This window comes from Apus apus, chromosome 17 (genome assembly GCF_020740795.1).
Source record: "Apus apus isolate bApuApu2 chromosome 17, bApuApu2.pri.cur, whole genome shotgun sequence".
In the NCBI taxonomy this organism is placed as follows: domain Eukaryota; kingdom Metazoa; phylum Chordata; class Aves; order Apodiformes; family Apodidae; genus Apus; species Apus apus.
Genome location: NC_067298.1, coordinates 720,779 through 741,958, shown reverse-complemented (window position 1 = coordinate 741,958; position 21,180 = coordinate 720,779). Strand labels below are relative to the sequence as shown.

The 21,180-nt window shown below is 52.3% G+C and overlaps 2 protein-coding genes across 6 annotated transcripts in view; one reads left to right on the top strand and one right to left on the bottom strand.

The window, feature by feature from the left end:
* Positions 1-49: 49 nt before the first annotated feature.
* LOC127391932 (TBC1 domain family member 24-like) lies at positions 50-10,623 on the bottom strand. The gene is given in 8 exon segments (XM_051635217.1): positions 50-316; positions 2,499-2,644; positions 3,508-3,784; positions 4,500-4,595; positions 5,975-6,038; positions 7,445-7,603; positions 7,903-8,938; positions 10,530-10,623. Coding segments are annotated over 8 exon segments (2,139 nt in total).
* A 3,839-nt stretch (positions 10,624-14,462) lies between these two features.
* Positions 14,463-21,180, top strand: part of STX8 (syntaxin 8) — a 115,921-nt gene continuing 109,203 nt past the window's right edge. For 4 of the 5 annotated variants that reach the window (XR_007891105.1, XM_051634786.1, XM_051634788.1 and 1 more), the window contains exons 1-4: positions 14,469-14,505; positions 14,924-15,023; positions 18,433-18,527; positions 19,963-20,073. Coding sequence is in view for 4 of the 5 variants with exons in the window: in XM_051634786.1 (XP_051490746.1) it covers positions 14,489-14,505; positions 14,924-15,023; positions 18,433-18,527; positions 19,963-20,073 (323 nt within the window). In the remaining variant the exon portion in view is untranslated. Of the gene's footprint in view, positions 14,506-14,923; positions 15,024-18,432; positions 18,528-19,962; positions 20,074-21,180 lie in introns of all 5 variants that reach the window. The other variant, XM_051634785.1, reaches the window with a different exon arrangement.

Here is a 21,180-nt window from a genome sequence, read left to right as displayed (position 1 = left end):
GGGGTGCGGGGCCGGGGCTGCAGCCGGGGCCGGTGCTGCCCTTCACCCCTCACTGGGCTTGTTCCCCAGCGCCCTCGGGCAGCAGCAGTTTGGTCTCCGCTGGGCCCGACACGGGGAAATGGTCCCGGTAGGTCCCGCTGCGTGTCCCCGCAGCCTCCTGTGCCCAGCGGCAAAACCATCGCCTGCTGCTGCCCTGGCCTCGCGGTGACACCGTAACGGGCTGTTGACTGAAGAGGCCAGTCCTCTGACTGCCCTGACAGTGGCACCGCCAAGCAAGTCGCTGCTTTGTGTGGAAATCCCACAGAATGATGTCTGCCTGAGGTTCAGAGCAGAAGGGGTCAAAGCCAGAGCAGCAGACACATCGGTTTTACACAGTTAGAGCATCGTCCCCCTGTCCGGCCACGGGAGTGACTTGTGCAGACGCCCCGCTCCCCTTTCCTGGACAGGGCCAGGCTAATGGTGCTGGTGTGGCCACGTAAGAAATACTGGGTTTTGGTGTCCAGGTGGGGTGTTCCTGCTGCACACCCCAAGGGATAAAGAACGTGCTCCTGGTTGGAGCGGCCGCATGAGGCTTCCTGTCAAAGCGTGATACGAGCAGTTGTTCTATCAGCCCGTGACTCCTCCCCGCTCAAGAAGGGGAATCGGGAAAAAGGAGACCCGTGTGTTATAATGGAAACAGCTTTAATAAAATACTAGTAAAGAACAGCGGTAGATCCCAATCCTCACATGAAGCAGAAAGCTTTTGCCCAGCTCATATCGTGGTCTCAAGCTGTGTGCTCCCAGCAGCAAAAGCCCAACGCTGTGAGCACCGCAGCTCCCGCGGGAGCAGGACAGGCCCTGCCGACTGGACAGGCAGGCCTCAGGGGCACAGGAACAGACAGGACTCTCCAGAGGTGGTAGCTGCTGAGGAACAGCCCCACCCCAGCAAACTTCCTGATGTATAGTGAGTGTTTGTGGTGTGGCCAAAGGAATGGACAGTTCTGTTGGCCAGTTTGGGTCAGATGCCCTGGCCTTTGCTCCTGCCAGCCCTAGGTCCTGGCCAGCTTAAAACTGCTAAGGACCTTGATGACTCTGGAACCTGCATACCATGGCTGGCCACAAACTAAACCCAACTGATTTCTCAACTTCTCACAGAAGTGGCTGCTGCAGTCTTCTCAAAATGGCAGCTTCCCTGGACAGAAATTAATTCTAGAGGCACGTCCAGCATTGCACTGGGCACAATCTCCCCTTGTCTGCAGTGTTCTCAAATTGTAGGCATTTGTTTTCCAACAACCAAAAAAAAACCAGCAAAAAAAACTACAAAAGGTGTTCCTACTGCTGGCAACTCAAGTCTAACTTACTGGGTCAGTATTACAGAGTTCAGATTAGAGCATTATCCACCTGGGAGGCCACGGGAGTTACTTGTCCAGATGCAGATTACTCCCTGTTCCTGAACATGGGTTCTTTCCCTCACTTCTATCATCTAAACAAAAGCTTACTTTCCAGATGTAACAAACATCTCATCTCTGGAGCTGGAGCACACCAGGAGGGTGGCACTGCCCGCGCTGCGAGGCGAGGCAGGGCTCCCACAGACAGCCTCTCTCTTCCCAACATCCCACACAACCACGCTGCAGGAGAAGGTGAAGGTGTGTTTGGACATGGGAGATGTTCTGCATCCAGAATGATATCTCTGTGGTTTACAACCCTCCTGCCAGTGTTGCCTTGCCTGCCTGAGCTACACGTACATGTTCACATTTTGTATTTTAAAACGGCATGTCTGCTGTTGTCCTGCCCCAGTAGCTGGGGCATGTTGGTTAAGGCTCATGCCCTTTGTGGTGGCTGTAGATGTTCAGTTGAATGCAGAGATGACAAGGCAGGGGCACAGCAGGGGAGTCTTGTTGGCTGCTGGTGTACAAACACCAGGTAGAACTTTGCTTATCACTGATCAGCAGTTTCAACCATGGACTCTTGAACTGTGCTGCATGGTGTTCAGTGGGTGATCCTGGGAGAGTCCTGGTAACCCACAGAGGCTACAGAACTGTGTGGCTTGAAGGGTGGGACTGGGACCAGAGAGAAGTAGGGGCTGAGACTGTTTCTGGTGAGCTATGTACCTTGGCATTGGGCTCAAAATTCCTACCAAGTGTGCCTGTGCTGTGGTACTGCTGGGTTGCTGTTTGGCCCCAAGCCATAAATAGGCCAGAGAGGTGTGAGAATCACCCAACTGGCTCACCTCCCCTCCAGCATCCTCAACTGGAACAGACTGGGTGGAGTGGGCTGGGTCTAAACTGTGGGAGGGGACCTCAAGCATTCCCGAAGGCAGTGCCCACATTCCCGTTCCTGGCACCATGTTGCCCTCTCTGCACAGCACCACGTGGCTAGCAGGGAGGGGAGGATGGCGAGTGGAGGTGCCTGTGGTGCGGCTGGCAGAGGCTGCAGCAGCCAGGCTGGGCCAGCAGCTGGCACAGCCAGGGGTCCCTGTCTCCATGGTCAGCATGGCGAGGGACTGTGCCCCATGGGACCTAGGCATTATGAAAGCCCCACACTTCCAAGAGCTGCACCTTGAAGTTCTCCTGGCAGAGTGGAGGGTTGTCAAAAGTCTCGCAGTGCTCCGTGTGACCCCAGAGCAGGTTGGCGTCGAGGGACAGAGCTTGGCCACCCCCTCCACCTGCAAAAGCAAGCAAGATGGTTGGAATCTGCTCTTCCCCCGCCGCTGCTCAGGCAGGGACACTGACCCAGCCAAGGTTGCCTCTCAGGACTCTGCCAGTCTATGGGCTTTTCTGTCCTTTGGCCACAGTGCAGAGGTTCCCTGAGCTGCCTTCTCCGCTAACCGTGCTATCGGGCTGGAGGCAGAGCTCCCGGAGAGCAGCTGGCACCCGGCAGCCAGCACCAGAGCTTGCCCTGGCAGCACAAGCTGAATTATTTAAACTGCTTGGAGAGCTGGAGAACAAGGAGACCTCCTTGCATCCTCGCAACTGGGCTTGCCCCGATCCTGCGGGCTGGAAGGGAGGCAGAGGAGGCTGTCAGGGCTGCAGGCCTTCCTGACCTGTGCACTCCTCTGTCAAACCTGTCCTGGCAGTGGTGGGGCACAAAGACTCAGACCTTGTGAACAAGCTGGCAGTGTGGGCTGGCAGCTGGCATGTCTGCTCTGGGTGGCTGTGCCTGGACCTTCCTCAGGCTGATCCCCACCTGCATCCCCTCTCCATCCTGCACAAAGCAGAGGGAAGGGCTGAGAAATGACACTCCAGCCCCAAGACTGCAAGGCCTGCCAGGAGATTTAGGCCATGGTGCTCTCCCTTGGCTGGCAGAGCCACTGCAGGGCTCTCAGAAGGAACATCCTTGCCCTTGAGCAGCTTTGCACTCTCTTGCTAATTTGAGGAGGAGGGGGATGACTTCATCTATCCTGAATTTAAGTTATATCCTAAACCAGGAGGTCTTTGCATCTACCAATAGCTCAGGTTTTAACCTAGAATCGAACCCCTTTCAGCCAAAGCGGCCTCAGTGGGTGGGTGCCCACTGCTCAGTAATTACCAATAACGATCCCTTCCCGTGACCCGGACATGAACATAGAGGCTGTTTTGGAAGGCAGAAGGAAATGTCTGATGGCCAGGAACGGGGAGAGCCGGCCTTTCCTCTGCAGCGTGGGCACGGTGAGACGGTTTGAGCTGGTGCCGTGGCCCTCGGGGGAGAAGCCAAGGAGAGATTCAGGAGAGGGGGAAGGCGAGCGCTGGCGTGAGCGTGGCACGGCTTTGGCCAGCTCTGGCTTCTTGATGAACACCCACTCATACCTCTCTGTCTCAGGGCGCACCTGAAAGCAGGAGAAATGTGGTGAGCCCTGTCCTTTTGGCCATCTCTGTTTTGCCGGGGGAGGATGCTGCTGCCTGACCAGGTGGGCTGGAGACCAAATGCTGTGTGCCAGGTCCAGACTGGGGCAGGGAAGGGACAAGGCATCCTAGCGGTGCCAGGGATGCTCTGGAGGTGTCTGTGGCTGAGAAATTGTCTTGTTTTCACCAGTCGCTGCCTGAGACAGGCAAACCTGCACCATCCACCTCGCTAGGTGGATGCTGAATGGACACTGGTGAGATACCAGATGGATGCTAGACTTTGACCCCAGGATCTCTTGGGCCAACTTAGCTTCCTCCCTCTGCAGGGTCCCCAGGGCTAGTTTGGGAATGCTCCAGCCAGGAGCTGCCCTGAGCAAACAGGGCAGAAACCCACCCTGGTGTGCATGCTGCCTGCTGTCACACGGAGGGTGCTCTGAGACCCACCTGGGGTTACTGCACTTTGCCTTGGGGGCTCAGGGCAAGCCAGCCCATCCAGGCAGGAGTTGGTTCTCCATTTACTCTGATCCAGCACAGAAGTTTCTGGGTTGCTGTCTCCTGCCAGCACTAAGGGGCAGTGGTGGGACCATGGCAAGGAAGCAAGCTCTGTGCCTCCGTGCCCTGAGTTGTCAGAGGAGTAAAGGAAAAAGCAATTAACAGGCAAATCCATAAGCATAAACCCAGAACTCCAATGTGACTTACAGTGAACACAAAGCACTCTCCTGTCCCAAAAAAGCCTGATGTTGCTCCGTTCTTTTTCCTTTCGCGCCAGTCGGAGGAGAGAAATGCTCCACACACCTTTGGGAGAGAGCACAGAAGGAATCAGTGGGGGAAATGTTGCGATCAGAGCAAACCCCAGAAATACCGGCCATTGCGTGTGTGTTCAGGAGGGCAGGGGCTCTGTGAGGTCCCATGGGGAAACTGGGGAGCCAAATCCTGCTGTGCCAGCTAAATCCTGCACTGGTGAGTCACGGGTGATCTGGATGTGAGTCCACTCAGCTTCAGTGCCTTGGGGGGAGATTTTGGGGTTGCTGTTTTGCGGCAGAGGTGCGGGCAGTGAGCTGGGTGCTGGTTGGTTGAGCAGGGCCAGTTTGGCTGCACTGGTGCATTCCCTGGCTCAGGTCTGGGAGCTGAGCCTTCCACCCCCAAGCCCAATCCAGCTCCCAGTGATGGAAAGGGATAACTGTGGCTCAAAGCATGATATGAACAGCATTGCAACACATGGTGGCTGGGTGTTTAGGAGTCCCTTGTCCTCAGCTGGCCCCTGGATGGTGGTGAGCTGGTTGCCTGTTTTATTAGTCTTTAGAGAAAATGTGTTTTAAAATGGCAAAGACTTAGGTAACACTTGCTTTTTTTTTTACCTAGAAGGCTTTAAACCAGCTCCAGGAGTTCTTCCACCCGTGGTCAGGCTGACCCTGGTGTGGATGTCATTGACCATGGCTGGAGGGGACATACTGAGAGGTGGGAATGAAATGTGCAATAATGTGTAGGAAACAAGGTTTTATAAGACATCTTCTCCTGCCTTCACAATGCCCTGGGGGTGGGAGGGTGTTTATTTCTGCACCACACTGTGTGCCAGGCTTGGAAAGTCAAGACTGGTAGATCAATACATCTTTGGGATGACTGAACAATTTACAGAACTTGCCTCTGCTGTTTGATGAAGAGTGGAGAGATAAAATATGGGTTTATGAGCCACTCTCAGAGTCCCTGGGAAGAGGCCTGGCTCAGGAGTTTTTGCACTTAAGTCATGACTTTCAAATAGTGTAGGAGTTGCCCTTATTTCTCCTCCATTGCCCTTGTGTGGCAGCTCTTGCCATCAGAGAGAGATCCTTGCACTGAATGTGTTGAAAGCAAGTCCTGGCTCAGGCAAAGCATCTGCTGGCTTCAGGAAAGACTGCTTAGCAAGGTCTTCATGACCCCGGCATCCTTCCATCTTGGTGACCCCTCCTTTGTTCCCCCCAGCAGCACCCTTTAGACCTGTGTCTAAGGTCTTAGGCCCTTGGTGCTGGGGGTGCAGCTTGTTCTCTCCTGGGAGCTGGGACAGACCCAGAAGCAAGACAGGAGAGGGACAACACAGCCCCACGGCTGCTCCAAGAAGTGCTGGTGGGTGGGGGCAACTACCCTGTCCCCCATCCCCACTTTGGCACAGCCCACTTCTCAGCTTGGGAGATACTTACCTCCCCCTCTGTTGTCTTTATGAGCAGCACTGTTGGTTCATAGCCTTCACAGCATGTGTAAAACCTGCAGGGATGAACAAGGAGGCTGGGTTGGTGGGGATCTGAGAGCCAGGAGCAGTGTGGCACACCGAGAGCCTGGGCGTGTGGTGAGCACGAAGCTGTGAAGGACAGTGGAGAGCTGTGGTGGCTCTTCTGAGGCTACTGCTGTGCTGGCAGCTGGCCTGAGCGAGCTCGTGGGAAGACAGCAGCAGAAACTCATAATCATGTAGCTCAGGCAACCTCGGTGTTTGTGCAGGAATGGGGGGAGTTGTCTACTGGGACTTCTCAAGTCATCATTTTTGCTTGGTGAAGCAGGTAATAGTTCAGATAAATCCAAATACTAAACCCTCCCACCCTACTCTCAGGCACCAGGCTGGGCAGGATGCTTCATGGAGGGATTTTACCAGAAGAACTTTTTAATCTGGATTTGTTTCCCAATCTGGCCTCTGATGGCATGATGGCAGCAAGCCAGGCACAGTGTGGCACGCGGGGACATCACAGAATCACTGAATCACAGAATAGTCATGGTTGGAAAGGACCTCTGAGATCACTGAGTCCAACCATAAAAAAAGCAAAAAAACCCACAAACAAACAAAAAGAACCCCAAAAAAACCCCAACAACAAAACAAAACAAACCGAACCAAACAAGAAAACCCCTACAAAAAAACCCACAAAAAACCAAACACCACAAAACACACCCCCAAAAAACCCACAACAGACAATCTACAATCTCGGCCACTAGAGCATCCCCTGAAGTGCCACATCCACATGTTTCTTTAATAATTCCAAGGATGGTGACTCCACCACCTCCATGGGCAGCTATTCCAGTGCCTGACCACTCATTCAGTACAGAGACTCTTCCTAATATTCAGTCTAAAACTCCCCTGCCATAACTTCAGGCCATTTCCTCTGGTCCTGTCATTATTCACTTGGGAGAAGAGCCAAACTCCCACCTCCCTACAACCTCCTTTCAGGGAGCTGTAGAGAGCAATGAGGTCTCCCCTCAGCCTCCTCTTCTCCAGACTAAACAATCCCAGTTCCTTTAGTCACTCCTCATATGACTTGTTCTCCAGCCCCTTCCCCAGCTTGGTAGCTCCTCTGGACACCCTCCAGCCCCTCAATGTCCTTGTAGTGAGGGGCCCAGAACTGAACACAGTACTCGAGGTGCAGCCTCCCCCTGCACAGCACATCCACAGGGCTTGATGTTCCCAGTGCAGTGCCAGGCTGCTGACTGCCATCTGACTGAGCCCCTCCCCTACAGCCACTGCTGGCCCAGACCACACTCAAGATCTTGAACTGAGTGCAAGAGAGTCCCCAGGAGACCTCAGATGTACCCCGTGGACACTATGTATTGCTCCTTTCTACACCACCAACCAGTTTTATTTCTGGCTCACTGACCCAGCCTGACCCAACAGGCAGATGACAGTTTACCTCTGCAGGCTGCACCCATCTTCTGAGGTGGAGAAGAGCAGCAGTGGGGGGAAGAGGGAGAAGCGCTCAGGGATCCAGGACCAGACAATGCGCATCTCTTGAGCTGTCACGATGCTGGAGCTGAAGTTCTGCATGTCCACAGCCAGGTGGAAGGACTGCCTGCACGAAGGATGATGCCCGTTACTGCCAAGCTGGGGTGCCTGCCTGCTTTTAGGGGTGCAGCCCCCACACATCAGGTTTTGTCATGCTTTTTGCATTGTAAGCTCTAACATCTGTAAACATCACCAGCTCTAACTGTACAGGGCCTCCTAACAGGGTCCCCCGCCGGGAGCTGTGAGGCCCCCGGCATAGCCATAGCTAACTGGAGATGCCTGAAGCTCCCCCCGTGTTTTATCTCCACTGTAACTCATATTTTGTCTGCTCAGCTCCAAGACCTGGCAACAGAGAGGTCTCCTTACCTGCTCTGCACCATGGTTATGCCCCTCTCCATTAAGGCCTTCCTGTTGGCCATCTGGAGGAGCCAGATTTCCTTGCGGGAGAACAGCCGGATGCCAAACGCTCTCTCGAGGAGTTTGTCGACAGTCACATGCTCAGCAATGTTCTGCACGAAAGCCTGCAGGTCTGCCTTGATGTCAGTCCCCTCCAGCTCTGTGGAGGCCATCGAGAGCCTGTACTGCTTCAGCAAGGCCAGAGCGATGCGGTAGAGAACCTTCTGCCCCTCCAGCAGGTAGACATCAAGGACACGGATGGCGTAACCGAAGGGCAGGTCATGGAAGAGCCAGGATAACCATTCGGAGTATACCTCAAAGACGTTCTCAGAGGTGCTGGCTATGAGTTTGTGAGCTGCTGGGCAGTGCTTGTTGGCCAGATCCCCAAACGTCATGCAGGATGCCTGGTGGGCTAGGAAGGACTGGTCAATGTAGCTGGTGTGGGGAGTGTTGCTGGCGATGAGGCGAGAGATGTTCTCGAAGCACTGAGCTTCGTCTTCACTGTAGTGCAGCAGCAGAGCCACCAGAGAGGGGAGGATTGGGCTGTAGGTTATGTCAGGGAAAAGGCTGCCAATGCAGATAAGGATCTTCTTCAAGGCGGTGACCCCTTCCAAGTTGAGGCAGTATGTGGGCATGGTGCATCCTTCCAGGAACTCAGGCAAAGGGTGGGAGCTCACACTCAGCTTCCCAAAGAGCCGACTCGCCACGTCCCTGTAGACGAGAGCATCAGGGGTGACGAGCCGGCAGGAGACCTGCTGGATGAGCTGGTGGTAGATCTGAGCTCTCAGAGCACGGCTTGCTGCCCAGTAGCCTTCTCTTGCCAGCTTCTTCAGCTCCTTCGGGGTCTTGCTGAGGATGTCCTGGGGAATGTTTGCCTGTTGCTCTGGGTCTGGCATCCTGTCCCAATCCACGAACTGTCCGCAGCCCAGACAAGATGAGGCGTCGATGTCCCAGCTATCAGCCTCAGACGTGATCGTGATGGTGACTGGAGATGAGCCAAACATCTCTGTGGGACAAAGACCTTGTATTGAACACGCTTCACTGCCCCAGCTGCCAGCGTTTCACCCTGCCTGCCAGCGCGTTGAAGTCTTACAGCCACGTCTTACATTTCCATAGTTATTCCCACCCTGCAAAGGGAAGGTTTTCAGAACACTTTGCCTGGCTGGAGCTGCTGGCTTGGCCCTCTCCTGCTCACGTTGGCTCATACCTTGCTGAAATCACTCTCAGGAAGTGTGAGGTCAGGCACCAGCTGGGTGTCAGGGCTGCTTCTCCACACCGTGAGGGCCTTTCCACCCCTCCAACAGCTCCTGACTTCCCAGGCTGTGAGGTGCTGTGAGGGAGGTGCAGAGAGCAGGGACACAGGCCCTGTCCCCCAGGGATGGCTGTGGGACAGCAACATTACACCTCCATGGGTAACGAGCAGCTCGGTTCCAGCCCAGCTCTGCAGGGGCAGTGGGGACCCAGGTGATGCTGAGGCCGAGGGGGACCCCTTGCATCATGTCTGCCCTCCAAGGACAGAGGGGTGAGAGGCAATGTCCTGTCCAGGTCTGGCAGCCCAGGACCAGGCTGCTATGAGCCTAGATGGAGCACACAAAGGTGGCCTTGGGTGATTGCCCTCCATCTTACACTGCCTGCAAAAATCTCCTGCAAAAGTCTCCTGACCCCTCCAGCTGCTCCAATGCCAGAGAGAAGATGTGGGGAGAAGGTGCTGCAGTGAGAGGGGCTTGCCAGGGGTCTGGGGGTGGTCTGTAGGGTCCCAAGGGGTGCCTGGGTCTCTCATGCACCCATGGAGAGACCCCATCCAGGGGGTACATGCAGGGGCTGGCCAGCATCTGGGAAGCTCCTGGGAGACAGCAGGTCCCTGGGGACTTCTGGTGGGGCTCCTGCACCCAAGGCTGTGGCAGCCACCAGCCCTACTGTGGGAAGAGCAGAGTTTGAGCTCCTCCTAGAGAGAAGAGAGCGGCATGTTCCCTGAGAGAGCTCGGCTCCAAGGCCTCTGCCAGGAGTCTGGAGTTGTCTCTGGCTGGCTGAGTTCTGCTGGGCAGGGATTAATCGGCAAGGATAAAGCTGGCAAGGAGAGTCTCAGATTGATTTGCACCAAGTCAAACTTCACTGCTGTGGCCCGAAGGGGACATGCGGGGGGACAGAATGGTCCTGGCCCTATGTGCTGTGTGGCACATCAAGGGGGTCCAGGCTGCATCTCCTGCTCTGCCTCCTGCTCCCCAGTTCCATTTGGACCTGGTCAAGTTTGATAAAACCAGCAGATCAGATTCACTTCTGGTTCAGGGGAATGGCAGCAGCTTTAACCAGTTGCTCAGCCTGTCTCCCTGCTTTGGAGGCAGACCCTGGGTACAGCCACAGAAACCAGGCTAAATGAGCACCGGGGCTGAAGTGGGGCTGTTGGCACTGCTGTGCTCCCCACATTCGCCGTGTCCTCGCAGCTGGCTGCATCACCCCGAGCCCACCCAGCCACCGTGCCCTGGCCCAGGGTGCTGGCTGCTCCAGCTCTGCCTGCCCTGGGACATGCCAGGGGTCTTGGGGAAAGAAATGTGGGTCTCCTCCAGCCCCTGCATCTTCCCCAGCTGCAGCTCACTCACCTTGCCCAGTGCCCACGTCATCGCCCTTGGTCACGGGGAAGGCGCCGGCCGCCCCCCCGGGGGAGCGGGGCAGGCTGAGCCCCACCTGCAGCATGTGCCCAGGCTCTGGTGTACCCCACTGCTGGGTCCCCTCTGTCCCTGGCATCTGCCCTGACTTTTAAGGCAAGTTTTCAGCCTTCCGACACAGGAGGTTTATTTGGTGTAAATAGGGCAGGGGGTGGAGCAGCTCCTGCACCCAGGTCACCCTTTCCTGCCCCAATTCTGCGCTGAGGCCAGGGAGGGGGACGTAAACACCCTGTGGGATGAGATACCCATCAAACCAACAACACAGCCATTAAACTTAATCATTTATTTTTCCCAAAGATAACCTTCATTTTCCCACTGTGGCGTTCACTCCCTTTGCCAGCGTCACGGGGCAGGGAGGGCCGGGTCTGCCTGTCCTTGAACAGAGGAAAACATCAACACAGCCAGTGGGTTTGGAGCTGCTTCCCGCTGGATGGTCCCGGAGGAGTCGGGAAGAGAAGCACATGAGCAGCAAGTGCCAGGAACCAGGTGACAAGGGGGAGGTTAGGACCAAGTGACACCCTTCTGCCACTGCCCTGTGCACCCTTAGGGATGCTCTTCGTGGGTAGGTGCTCCTGGGCTGTGCTGGCTGTGTCAGTGGCACCATGTTAGCTTCAGCTGGCAAAAATCAGTCATGGAATGGGTGGAGTTGGAAGGGACTTTTCAAGGTCCTCTAGTCCAGGCCCCCCTGCAGTGCCAGGGACTTCTTTAACTAGATCAGGTTGCTCAGAGCCCTATCAAGCCTGACCTTGAACGTCTCCAGGGTTGGGGCCCCCACCACCTCTCTGGGCAACCTGTTCCAGTGCTTCACCACCCTCATAGAAAATAATTCTTTGAAATGTCTACTCTCAATCTACCCTGCTCTAGTTTAAGGCCATTGCCCCTCGTTCTGTTGCTACAAGCCCTTGTAAAGAGTCCCTTCAAAGCTTTCCTGTAGTCCCTTCAGGCACTGGAACGCCGCTGTGAGGTCTCCCCAGAGCTTCTCTTCTTCAGGCTGAAAAAAACCAACCACCCTGGGGAAATTCAGGGCAAGGCAGAGGTGTACCCTGCAGCACCCTGCAGCACCCTGCAGCACCCTACAGCACCCTGTGCCTCCCATGCACACAGCTGCTCTGCAGGACCACAAAGTGGAATAATTGCAGGCACAGTTCTGGTGCTCCAGCATTTCCCATCTGTCCCCCTTTGAATTGGTTGTTATTGATTGACTTTTACAAGTCAGCCTCCAGCAGCTGAGAGGTGCTCCCAGCACCGATTTGGCATTCCAACCTGGAGGACTCATAGTTCAGGCTGCACTTAAAAGTGCAGAATTATTTTTTTTAGTTGTTTGTTTGGTTTTTTTCCTTAAAAAATCTGATTGTTTTTCTCTCTTGTGATAACAGCTATGGTGGGTCGTTCCTGCCTTGCCTTCCTGCAGTGCATCCCTGAGCATCTGCTGGCACCAGCAGTCCCTCTGCAAACCCTCTCCTTTCTGGATTAAACACTTTTTCCATGCTGTGCCAAAATCAGATGGCAGTGGTATGGCTGTCCTGTCAGCCCCCTCCCCTCAGCAAGCTGGGAGCCTGAGGAGGTGTGGGCGAGGGGCTGTGTGAGCAAAGGACCCTCAGGGTGCTGTGCTGGGTGGGAGGGAGCGAGGGGCTGTTTCCCAGTGGGAGCTCCTGGTCTGCACCCAGAGCCTGTTGGTGCACTCGATGGGCAGCTCTGCTCCCTGTGCCACATCCAAAGGGGCAGGTGACAGTCCCCAGTTCTGCTCCTGGGGCTCCTGTGTGTCCCCACACTGCACCCCGCTCTGGTTCCTGGTGCTGACAGGTCCTGTATTCTCTCCCTTTTGCCCAGGCTCTTACAGCAGCAGCTGCTGCTACAAGTGCCTCTCCCTGCCAGCCTGAAGCAGCCCTGCCCCTCCTGCAGCCCCCCAGCCTGCCTGCTCCCTGGCCAGCACACTGCTCCGAGATGGGAGGTGGAAGTGAATTTGGGACAGCACAAAGTGGATCATCACTTCATGTGTTTTTAATAGGGAAAAAAAATAAATAATGTAGAGGCTGTGCTGGCTCCAGAGGCGCAGCAGGGCTGAAGGCCATCAAAGTTTCATGCTGCCTGCTGGCCAGAGGAGCCAGCCCCATGCAGGTGTGTGTGTGGGGCTGGTGAGATGAGCTTCCCCCTGGGGAAGGACCCACCCCTGGGGCTGCCAGGGCTGGCAAGGCTCCTTGACCTTCCCCACGCTGCTCTGCCCAGTGCCCAGGACACCTCTGGCACCTGTGGCTCCACTGTCCCCAGTGCCTGTCATTGGTGTCAGCTCCTCTGCCACTGCCCTGTTCTCTTGCTCCTTGCTTGAAAACCACCCCAGCCCCGGGCAAGGGGCTTGGCCACCTTGGCTCCCCAGGGGCACAGCCAGTGCTGCAGCTGCTCAGAAACCCCCAGGGTAGCATCCACTGGCCACCAGGCCCAGCACAGCAGCGCAGCAGGACCCGCGTTGTGAGGGCAATGGAACATCCCTGTTGGAGCCTTCCCACGGCTGTTTGGGCCCCTGTGCTGATGTTTGTATCCACGTCGGCTTCTGTCACCAACTGCACCCCAAAAAAACGGGGAGGGGCCCAAACCCTGGGCGTGGGAAAGGCTCTTTGGGCTGGGATGGAGCAAAGGAAAGTGCCCGTGCACACTGGCCTGTCACTGCAGAGCCTTCTGCTGCCTCCACAGCCAAAATATTGACAGTGTCAACAGCATCCAGTGCCAGGGCAGCAGCCCAGCCCTGCTCTGCTGCCGGCAGGGGGACAGGGAGAAGGGGACAGGGAGAAGGGGACAGGGAGAAGGGGACAGGCATGAGGGAGAAAAGACTGCAGGGAGCCCGGGCAGCTGGAGCAGCCCAGCCCTGTGAGGTGTCAGGGGGTGTTTCATAGTGACCCTTGAACTGAAGCTGCAGGAAGGAAGGAGAGAGGAAGCAGGTGATGGCTGTAGCACATTCTTGGTTGAATTTAATAAAAATAAGTTAAGATAGAATTAAGCTCAACAGAAAATTACTGGCATGATGAATTTATGTAATTTACTGATTTAGCTGAATGCTATCTGAACAGGTTATTTTATGGGATATTTAGTAGAAAGGTACTGAAATTAAATCATATTTTGTGACAAAATGTACTTTGTGAAATCCACATTCTTGGATAAAGAAGTTACAAAACTAGCAGCCAGCAGCACAGGAGCATCCTGTAGCTACAGAGAACAGTAAACCTTGTGAGTCCAGCTGTGCTCCTCCAGACTGTTTCCTGACACTTGAAACACGAGGAACATCCCACCATCCCTGTGCGGTCACGGCGACTGGCGCCCACCTGGGCAGCCTCCAGGCCTTTGGCATGAAATAGGGAACAAGCTCAAGGAACTGGGTCTGGCAGTTGGAAATCGGCTGCGAGAAGCTGCCCCTGCCACCCAACCTGATGCTGGAGATTTTCCTAGAAGAGATGAACCAAAGGACCCCCCAGAACGACCTGGGGGGCTTGAAGCGCGTGGATAAGGAAAAAGCAAATATGACCGCGAGTTCCAGGAAATCTAATGCATTTAGATCTAGCAGGACAACGCACGTCGTGCCTGGTGTCAGCCGGGACACGCACGACTTCGAAAACTCTGGTGCATCCAGCGCTGCACCCGAGGCTCTGCCTCGAGAGCCACGTGCGGGCGGGTCGGTGCAGCGGCCGAGCCCCGCGTGACAGAGGGAGCAGGACGAGCAGAGGAGGGAGGGAGAAGGAAGGGAAAGCGGGGGAAGGCAGGGACAGCACAGAGGGAGAAAAGAAGGACCCGGGGAGGAAGGAGGGACGGAGCCCGCGCCCCCCGCCCGGCGGGGTTTGGGCCTCGGCGGCCGCCGTGGTCACATGATCAATCCGGAAGCGCTGGCACTTCCGGGCGGCGCAGCCATGGCTCCGGACCCCTGGTGAGCGCCCCAACCCCCCGGGCCGGCCCCGCCAGCCCGACCCAGCCGCTCCGGGCCCGGCAGCCGCTCCGGGCCCCGCAGCCGCTCCGGGCCGGGCAGCCTGGCTGGCGGGGCAGCCTGCGCAGACACCCCAGCCCCGCGGCTGCCGGCTCCGGGCTGCGCTCCGCCAGGCCTGGCCCCCCGGGCCGTGCGGCGGGAGGGGCCCTGTCCCTGCAGAGCCGCTTCTGCCCCAAAAAAATCTCCTTTAGGTAAATGCACGAAGCAGTTCCGGGTGTCCCCCGCGCCGTGACCCGGCGCACCCGGTGTCCCCGCAGGGCCGGGCCGGGCCGGGCCGGGCCGGGCTGCCGTGGCGGAGGCTGGGAGGGAGAAGCGTCCGCGGGGGCTGTTTGGGGGTCTCAGCTGCCGCCTCTCCTTGCAGGCTCCCGCTCTACGATGCCGCCTGCCAGACCGCCCAGGAGGTCGCCGAGAGGATCCAGGAGCGGAACCGGTGCCAACGGAACGGGGAGAGCTCAGCCAAGGTACTCCCTGCCAGCAGCTCGGATCTGGATGTTTTTAGCTACGTCTTGCTTCTAACAGTTCTGAATACTGGCTGAGGGCTAAATCTGCAGGAGTCAGATGTGTCTAGGGAGCTGCAAGCCCCGAGTTTCCTGCCTGTCCCGCTGCAGAGGGAGCAAGTGCTGCCTGGGAGGGGCCTCGGGCCTCGTGCGGCCGCCGGAGCTGCCAGCGGGGGAGGGTGAGAGTTACGAGCATTGATGCTGCGTTCTCTTGGATTCCTGTAAGGAAAGCAAGAATACAGTTTCTAAATGACTGCTGGCTTTTCGGTGGCACGAGAATAATCTTGGATTTAACAGTAATTAGTCCTTTCTGCATGTGGTAATGCTGGCTTTATAAAAAGAGAAAAGGAGAAGAAGCTGTGGGAATGCTGGGCACAGGCTGCTGAGTGCCCAGGGCTGCTGCTGCCAGGAGCAGAGCTGTTTTCTGGGATCCTGACCCTCGGGGGTACTGATGTGCCTGTCAGCTTCTGTGCACCCCTTGCTATGTAAATATTGAACTGATATTTTCTTCCCCACAAAGTTGGCTTCCTTCCTTTCTGTAGAGGCTATAGATAAAATAATAATGTTGTGGCCTGGTTAAACTGTATTTCTAACAAAATACAAGACCAGAGTTAAATATGAACGAAAAGCAGAAATTAGAACTTACCCAGGAATGGTGGGTTCACTACCTTTTCATACTTTTCATTTAAAAAGTAAAAGAAAAAGGTTCTCTGGGGGCTGCTTTCTTTAGGACTAAAAGTCTCATCCCTCCCTTCAGGCAGTGCTGGATCACACACCCCTGGGATCTTGCCATGAACCTCTGCCTTGGCTGCATTAAAATGAAAACATGAGCAAGCCCTTCAGTTAGTTTTTTTAATAATTTGCATAATTAAAAAAAAAAAGCGCTGGGTAGTTTGTTTTGTAGGCTCAACCCCTCTCTGCAGCAGGTTTGTAATGTGATGTGTGATCACAGACTCTGCTTTGCCAGTCTCTTTGCTGACAGGTTTTTAAAATAAAATGCTTCTTAAAAAAGTTTCCTTTGAAGAAATGCTGAAGAAAACAGTGTAGGTGTTGTACAGTGATAAGTGGTTTTTAATCAAGGTCTCAAGTTTGGAATGAATTGAAAAGTGCTTTTAAAAGGCCCAAGTAAGTAGGACTTGAGAAAATATTTTCTGTAGAATTGAGAGGGGTGTGTAGAGGAGGTGATTAAACCCCCTGCTTTCAAAATGATGAAGTATTAGAAGTTGTACAGATAACAGAAGCAAGAGAAGAGTAATAAAATGATTGCTGCTTAATCCATCTGTATTTATAGAGGCCAAAGTTCTCTGTTTGCATCATTGCAGCCTGTGGTGTGTTCCAAAAAACCCCAACAAAACGTTGTATCCGTGCTGTTTGAAGCCTCTCGTGGGCCGTGACTCTCCTCAGCTCTGTTTTATGGAAACATTACATGGTTGACTTACTTCTTCATAAAATCATTTGTTCCATGCCTGGTGTTTTCCAAGCACGGTTTCCCTTTAATCCATTAACAGTTAAAGATGAATATTTGGCAGTGTTTGATTCTACTATAAACAAGTTTCCAACAATTAGAGGGTTGTTTTCATAACAGAAATGCACGTTGAGAAATCCATGGCTGAACAGTCAGATATTCTATGACTTCTGAGTGTTTTTAATAGAGAAAAAGTATTTGTACAGTATTTGCCTGGTAGGCAGAATGTAAACAAGTTTTTATTTTTATAGTATTTTGCCATTAGGTGGCTAAAAAAACCTTATTGCTGAGCAAAAATAGAGCCTACAATTTAAAATGGAAAAAAACAAAACCTGTAGGGAAAGATTTCAAGCCAGCACTGACTGTCAGTGAACTCTGCTCTATTGAGCTGATCTTCAAACTTGCATTGGTTTATTTTTCTTTAGTGGAAGTGAAATCTTTCATCCTAGCTCTGCAGTTTCCAGCCAGAGTGGCAGAGGGTGTCTGTGTGCAGTGACTTTCTGGCTGTGTGTATCTCGGTGTTCTGGGATGTTCTGTGCTGATTAAATGCAGCATTCTCCACCTGGGCATGAGTGCAGGAAATGCAGGTGTGAAGTGGAAAGACCTTTTATTACCTGATTGCAGAGATAGAGGAGATGCAAGGGCTTGAACTTCCCTAAAGCATTAGTGCCCTGTCCTGGCTTTGGGAGCATTCCCGGGGGGTTCAGCAGCTTTGGGTCTGCAGGTGGGTTTTGCTGTTCTCAAGGCTGCCTCAGTGTGGCTGCCTCTGCTTTCTGTCCTTGTGTTCTGTAGTGTTTGAGAACAACTCTCACTGAGTCAGAGAGATTTAAACTTCTGCTGCTCTTGGGTGATTTTTTGGGAGCTCCTGTGCAGTTGGGTGCAGTTTAGCTCCAGGCAGGATCTGTGCAGCACAGAAAATGTTCAGTGGGATTTCAGGGACTGGCTGCTGCCTCTGGGTCTGCAAGAATGCAGGACTGAGTCAAGGCAAATACTACTTCTCTGTTAGTAATTCGGCACAAAGAGCATCTGAGGCTGCTGGCCATTATAACCCAATATCTTGTTAACAAAAAGCCCATAAAGTCTTAATTAGTATGACTTGCATCATTAATTGCAGTTACAAGGGTATTTTTTCCTAGTATGTTTCACATAAATTAAAAGAATCACAGAATCCTCATGGTGGGAAAAAAAATAAATAACATTGAAGGAGGAAAAACCTCGGGGATAATGTTGGCCTGACTTGGGAAGGGGTGGGAAGAGAGGAGGAGGGTTCCCACAAACCTGAGGGACTTCACTGTGTTTTGAGTAAGAGCAGACGTGGCTGCATCGAGGGCAGGTCAGCTGTGGGAAAGTGTCAGGAGTCACAGGTGCTGCTGAGAGGGGGAATGGAGGGAATCCTGAATATTTTTTTGGGAACTTTGCTCTGGAGAAGTTTGGCAGGGGGTATGTCTGAACCTGCAGCAGTCTTCCTTCTCATCCTGGGAGATGGGAAAGAAACCTGGTGACAGAAGCAGCTGGTGCCTGTGTTTGTAGTAAAGATCAGAGGAAAGGACTGGAAAAGTAACTGGAAAATACTGAAATGTGCTGAAGTGTTTTGCCCATATAAAGGAGTTTGTTTACAAAGACTTGAAAGAAAGCTCTCCATATTAAACAGTATTAATGAGTTAGAATTGTGTTTGCAAAACTAGTTCTATTTATCTCTTTATTTTGTAACCAGTCAAGCCAATTAACTGTGTCGTTCCCTTTGTAGCTCTGCAGCAGACTTGCTTGGCTTAGAACAGAGTCCTTCATACCAGTGTAGCTTAAGTTAAATATATTATATTTATATTATATATATATTATATATATTAAGTAATATTATATTCTATGCAAATATGACTCAGAAAAAAAATGCTCTCTCTTCCCCTTCAGCTCAACGTGGTTATCAGAGCGTCGCTGCAGAACCTGCGGGAGAAGATTGATCAGCTGAAGGACTCGCTGCTTAGGGCTGTGTCAACACACCAAATGTATCTGTGTAAACATCACTGACCTTTCTGTACTGTGGGAGAAAATGGAAAAAATAAGCTATCATTGCTGTGCCACACAGTTGGGATTTTCCTCTCATTCCTTTTTGGTTATATTTGTGTCGGAGAGAAGCTCAGCTTGATGTTCTGAACAATCTCAGAGCTGCCTGTGCTGGGTGGTGAGCTGAGATCACTGCTCTATTGCTCAGATGTGATTTTTCTCTTGGCACAGTCGCTGGCATCAGGAATGCCAGTGTTTGCCAAGAGGAAGGATGAAACCTTGTTCAGGGAAGTGGCAGCCCTGACTTGGGCTGACTTAAGAAGCAATGAAACTACATCTCCAGAATGATGTCATAATGCTTTAAAATGAGAGAGAAGCCACAGATTTTCTTCTCTCAGTGTTACCCTGTGGCCTGGTTTGGATTTGCTGCTCTTTCTGTATGCTGGGATAGTCTTAAGGATTCAAAGAATATGTCCATCTCCCTGAAGATGTCCAGCAGCAGTCTGGTTCCATGAATGAATGTTTAATTTCAGGCTTACTACAGCAGAAATCCCTTCTAATCATGGGCCTCCTGGGAGCTTTGCTGATGACCAGGGGTAAAACCTTCTTGTCCAGGGAATGCTTGAGAGCAGACAAGTGCTGCTTCTGCGGCAGAAAACATGCACATTAGTTCAGCTATTGCATAATCTACTGAACAGTAATTGCAGGGGAGTTAGCAGTCCTTCAAAACTTCATTAAGATTAATTTAAAAAAGCAAACACGTCCCCTCCTGAAGCCGCAGCACTTCGAGGCATCTGGTCTTTCAGAGATAGATGAATTGTTCTTCTGCTGCATCAGTGGCTGTCGGGGCCTTCTCCTGATGAATTGCAAATGGAAACATGCTCAAAGTAAATTTTTGCTTGTTTGCTACTGACCTGGTGTGTGTTGTGAGCCTGCAGTGAAACAAGATGTGAAGTACCCTGCTGATTTCAAAAAACTCTGTTCTGTTTGGGCCCTCTTTTAAGAAGACTCATCCTTCCCTGAGCTTAACTCGTGCAACACTGTTCTACATTTTCAATGTTAGAGAAGAGATGAACTCTGTAGGACTTCTGAGGAACAAATGAAAGAAGTATTTAGTGGGATTTTGGAGGGAGAAATGCTGTTCTTAATACTTATGCTAATTTGGGAGTAAATACCCTTTTAGTTCTCTGGTCACTATATGAAACTTTTTCTTTGAATTATGTAAACTTCAGAAGCACATTTAGAATAACAGCAGATTTCACTCAGAAAAATGTGATCTTTCCTTCTTTTTTCTTGAGTTAAAATAGTTACTCTACTTAATTTTGATGATCAGAAGGTTTGATTTATTTTAAGAATGTGTAACAGGTATTATTTTATATACTAAAAGTAAATTTCTTCAGTGTTTTTAAGTTTTGTCCTTAACCAAGTGCCCATCAGCACGCAGCTGGAGGGAGACAGGAGGCAGAATTTGGTGGATGACCTTCTCACACGACAGAAACAACTGCAGGCATCTTATAAGAATGAAGGCCCAGAACCAGATGTGATAAGGTATGGCATTGTCACCTCAAACGAGCAATGTGATTCGTGCTTTGAGTGCATTTGAAGACAGTGAGTGTCCCCATTGAGCTCACCTCTGTGTGGAGCCAACTGTGGTTTCATATGCTTAGAAATCGTGGGGGTTTTAGTGACATTATCTTATGTGTCTACAAAGCTGGGCAGGAGGAGGGAGAGTTGCTTGGAAGAGGTATTGACAAAGTGATCTCGTGGAGTCAGGGACTGATGGGTGCCACTGCATGATGTTTATGGAATTGTTGGAAGGAAAACTGTTGGGATGAGGTTTAAGCTTCTAACAGTCCCCTGTGATCATACTATGCAGCAGTCAGCAGGAGCCTTCACATGGAATACATTTTTAATTTCCATGTTGGTGTGTCCTTCGCATCTGGGAAAAATAATTATGGGTAGTAGCCTTCAAGTTGTGCTCTCCTTACTGTGCACTTCTTCTAGAGCCCCTTTGTAGTGGAAGGAGTTTAGTTGTCATGTCTAGCATGTTCTTAGAAAGAATCCATCCTTGGTGGTCTCTGTGATCAGGAAGACAAGCAGAGCCTTGTCTTGAAGTGACATTCAGGCCTCTTGCCTGACTTGGTAAATTACCAGCAGTGTTAAAAGTTGGGTTTGATGGGAGCCAGGTCCTGTGTCCATGACGTGCAAACCATGTCAGGCATAGACTTGGTGTACAATTATATAAAAAGACATTTATCACTGCAGATGTTGCAGTCCTGCAGATGTGCAGTGGAATAAGGAAGAATGTTGTTTCTAGTGCTTTCGTCTGGTGAATTTTGTCCATTTGCAGTTAGATCAGCAACAGCTTTTGCTTAAGGAATTCCACTCAGGAGTATTTGCTCCCCTTAGCTGTACCTGAGAGTTGCTGGTAGCTTCAGTTTCTGCAGGAGCATGCACGTGTCTTGCTGAGATGTCCTTGCAGCTACTTCCAGGATATTTTATATCGCTCTAAAAAATACCAAGTTAAAAATCCTGGCTGAGCTGCAGAATTGAGAAATTCCTGTGAATTTGTTACACTTTCTTTCCTTTCTCAATTCAAATATTGTAGCCCTCCCTTGTTCCTTCCCTCTTTCCCCCTGTGTTTCCAGTGACATC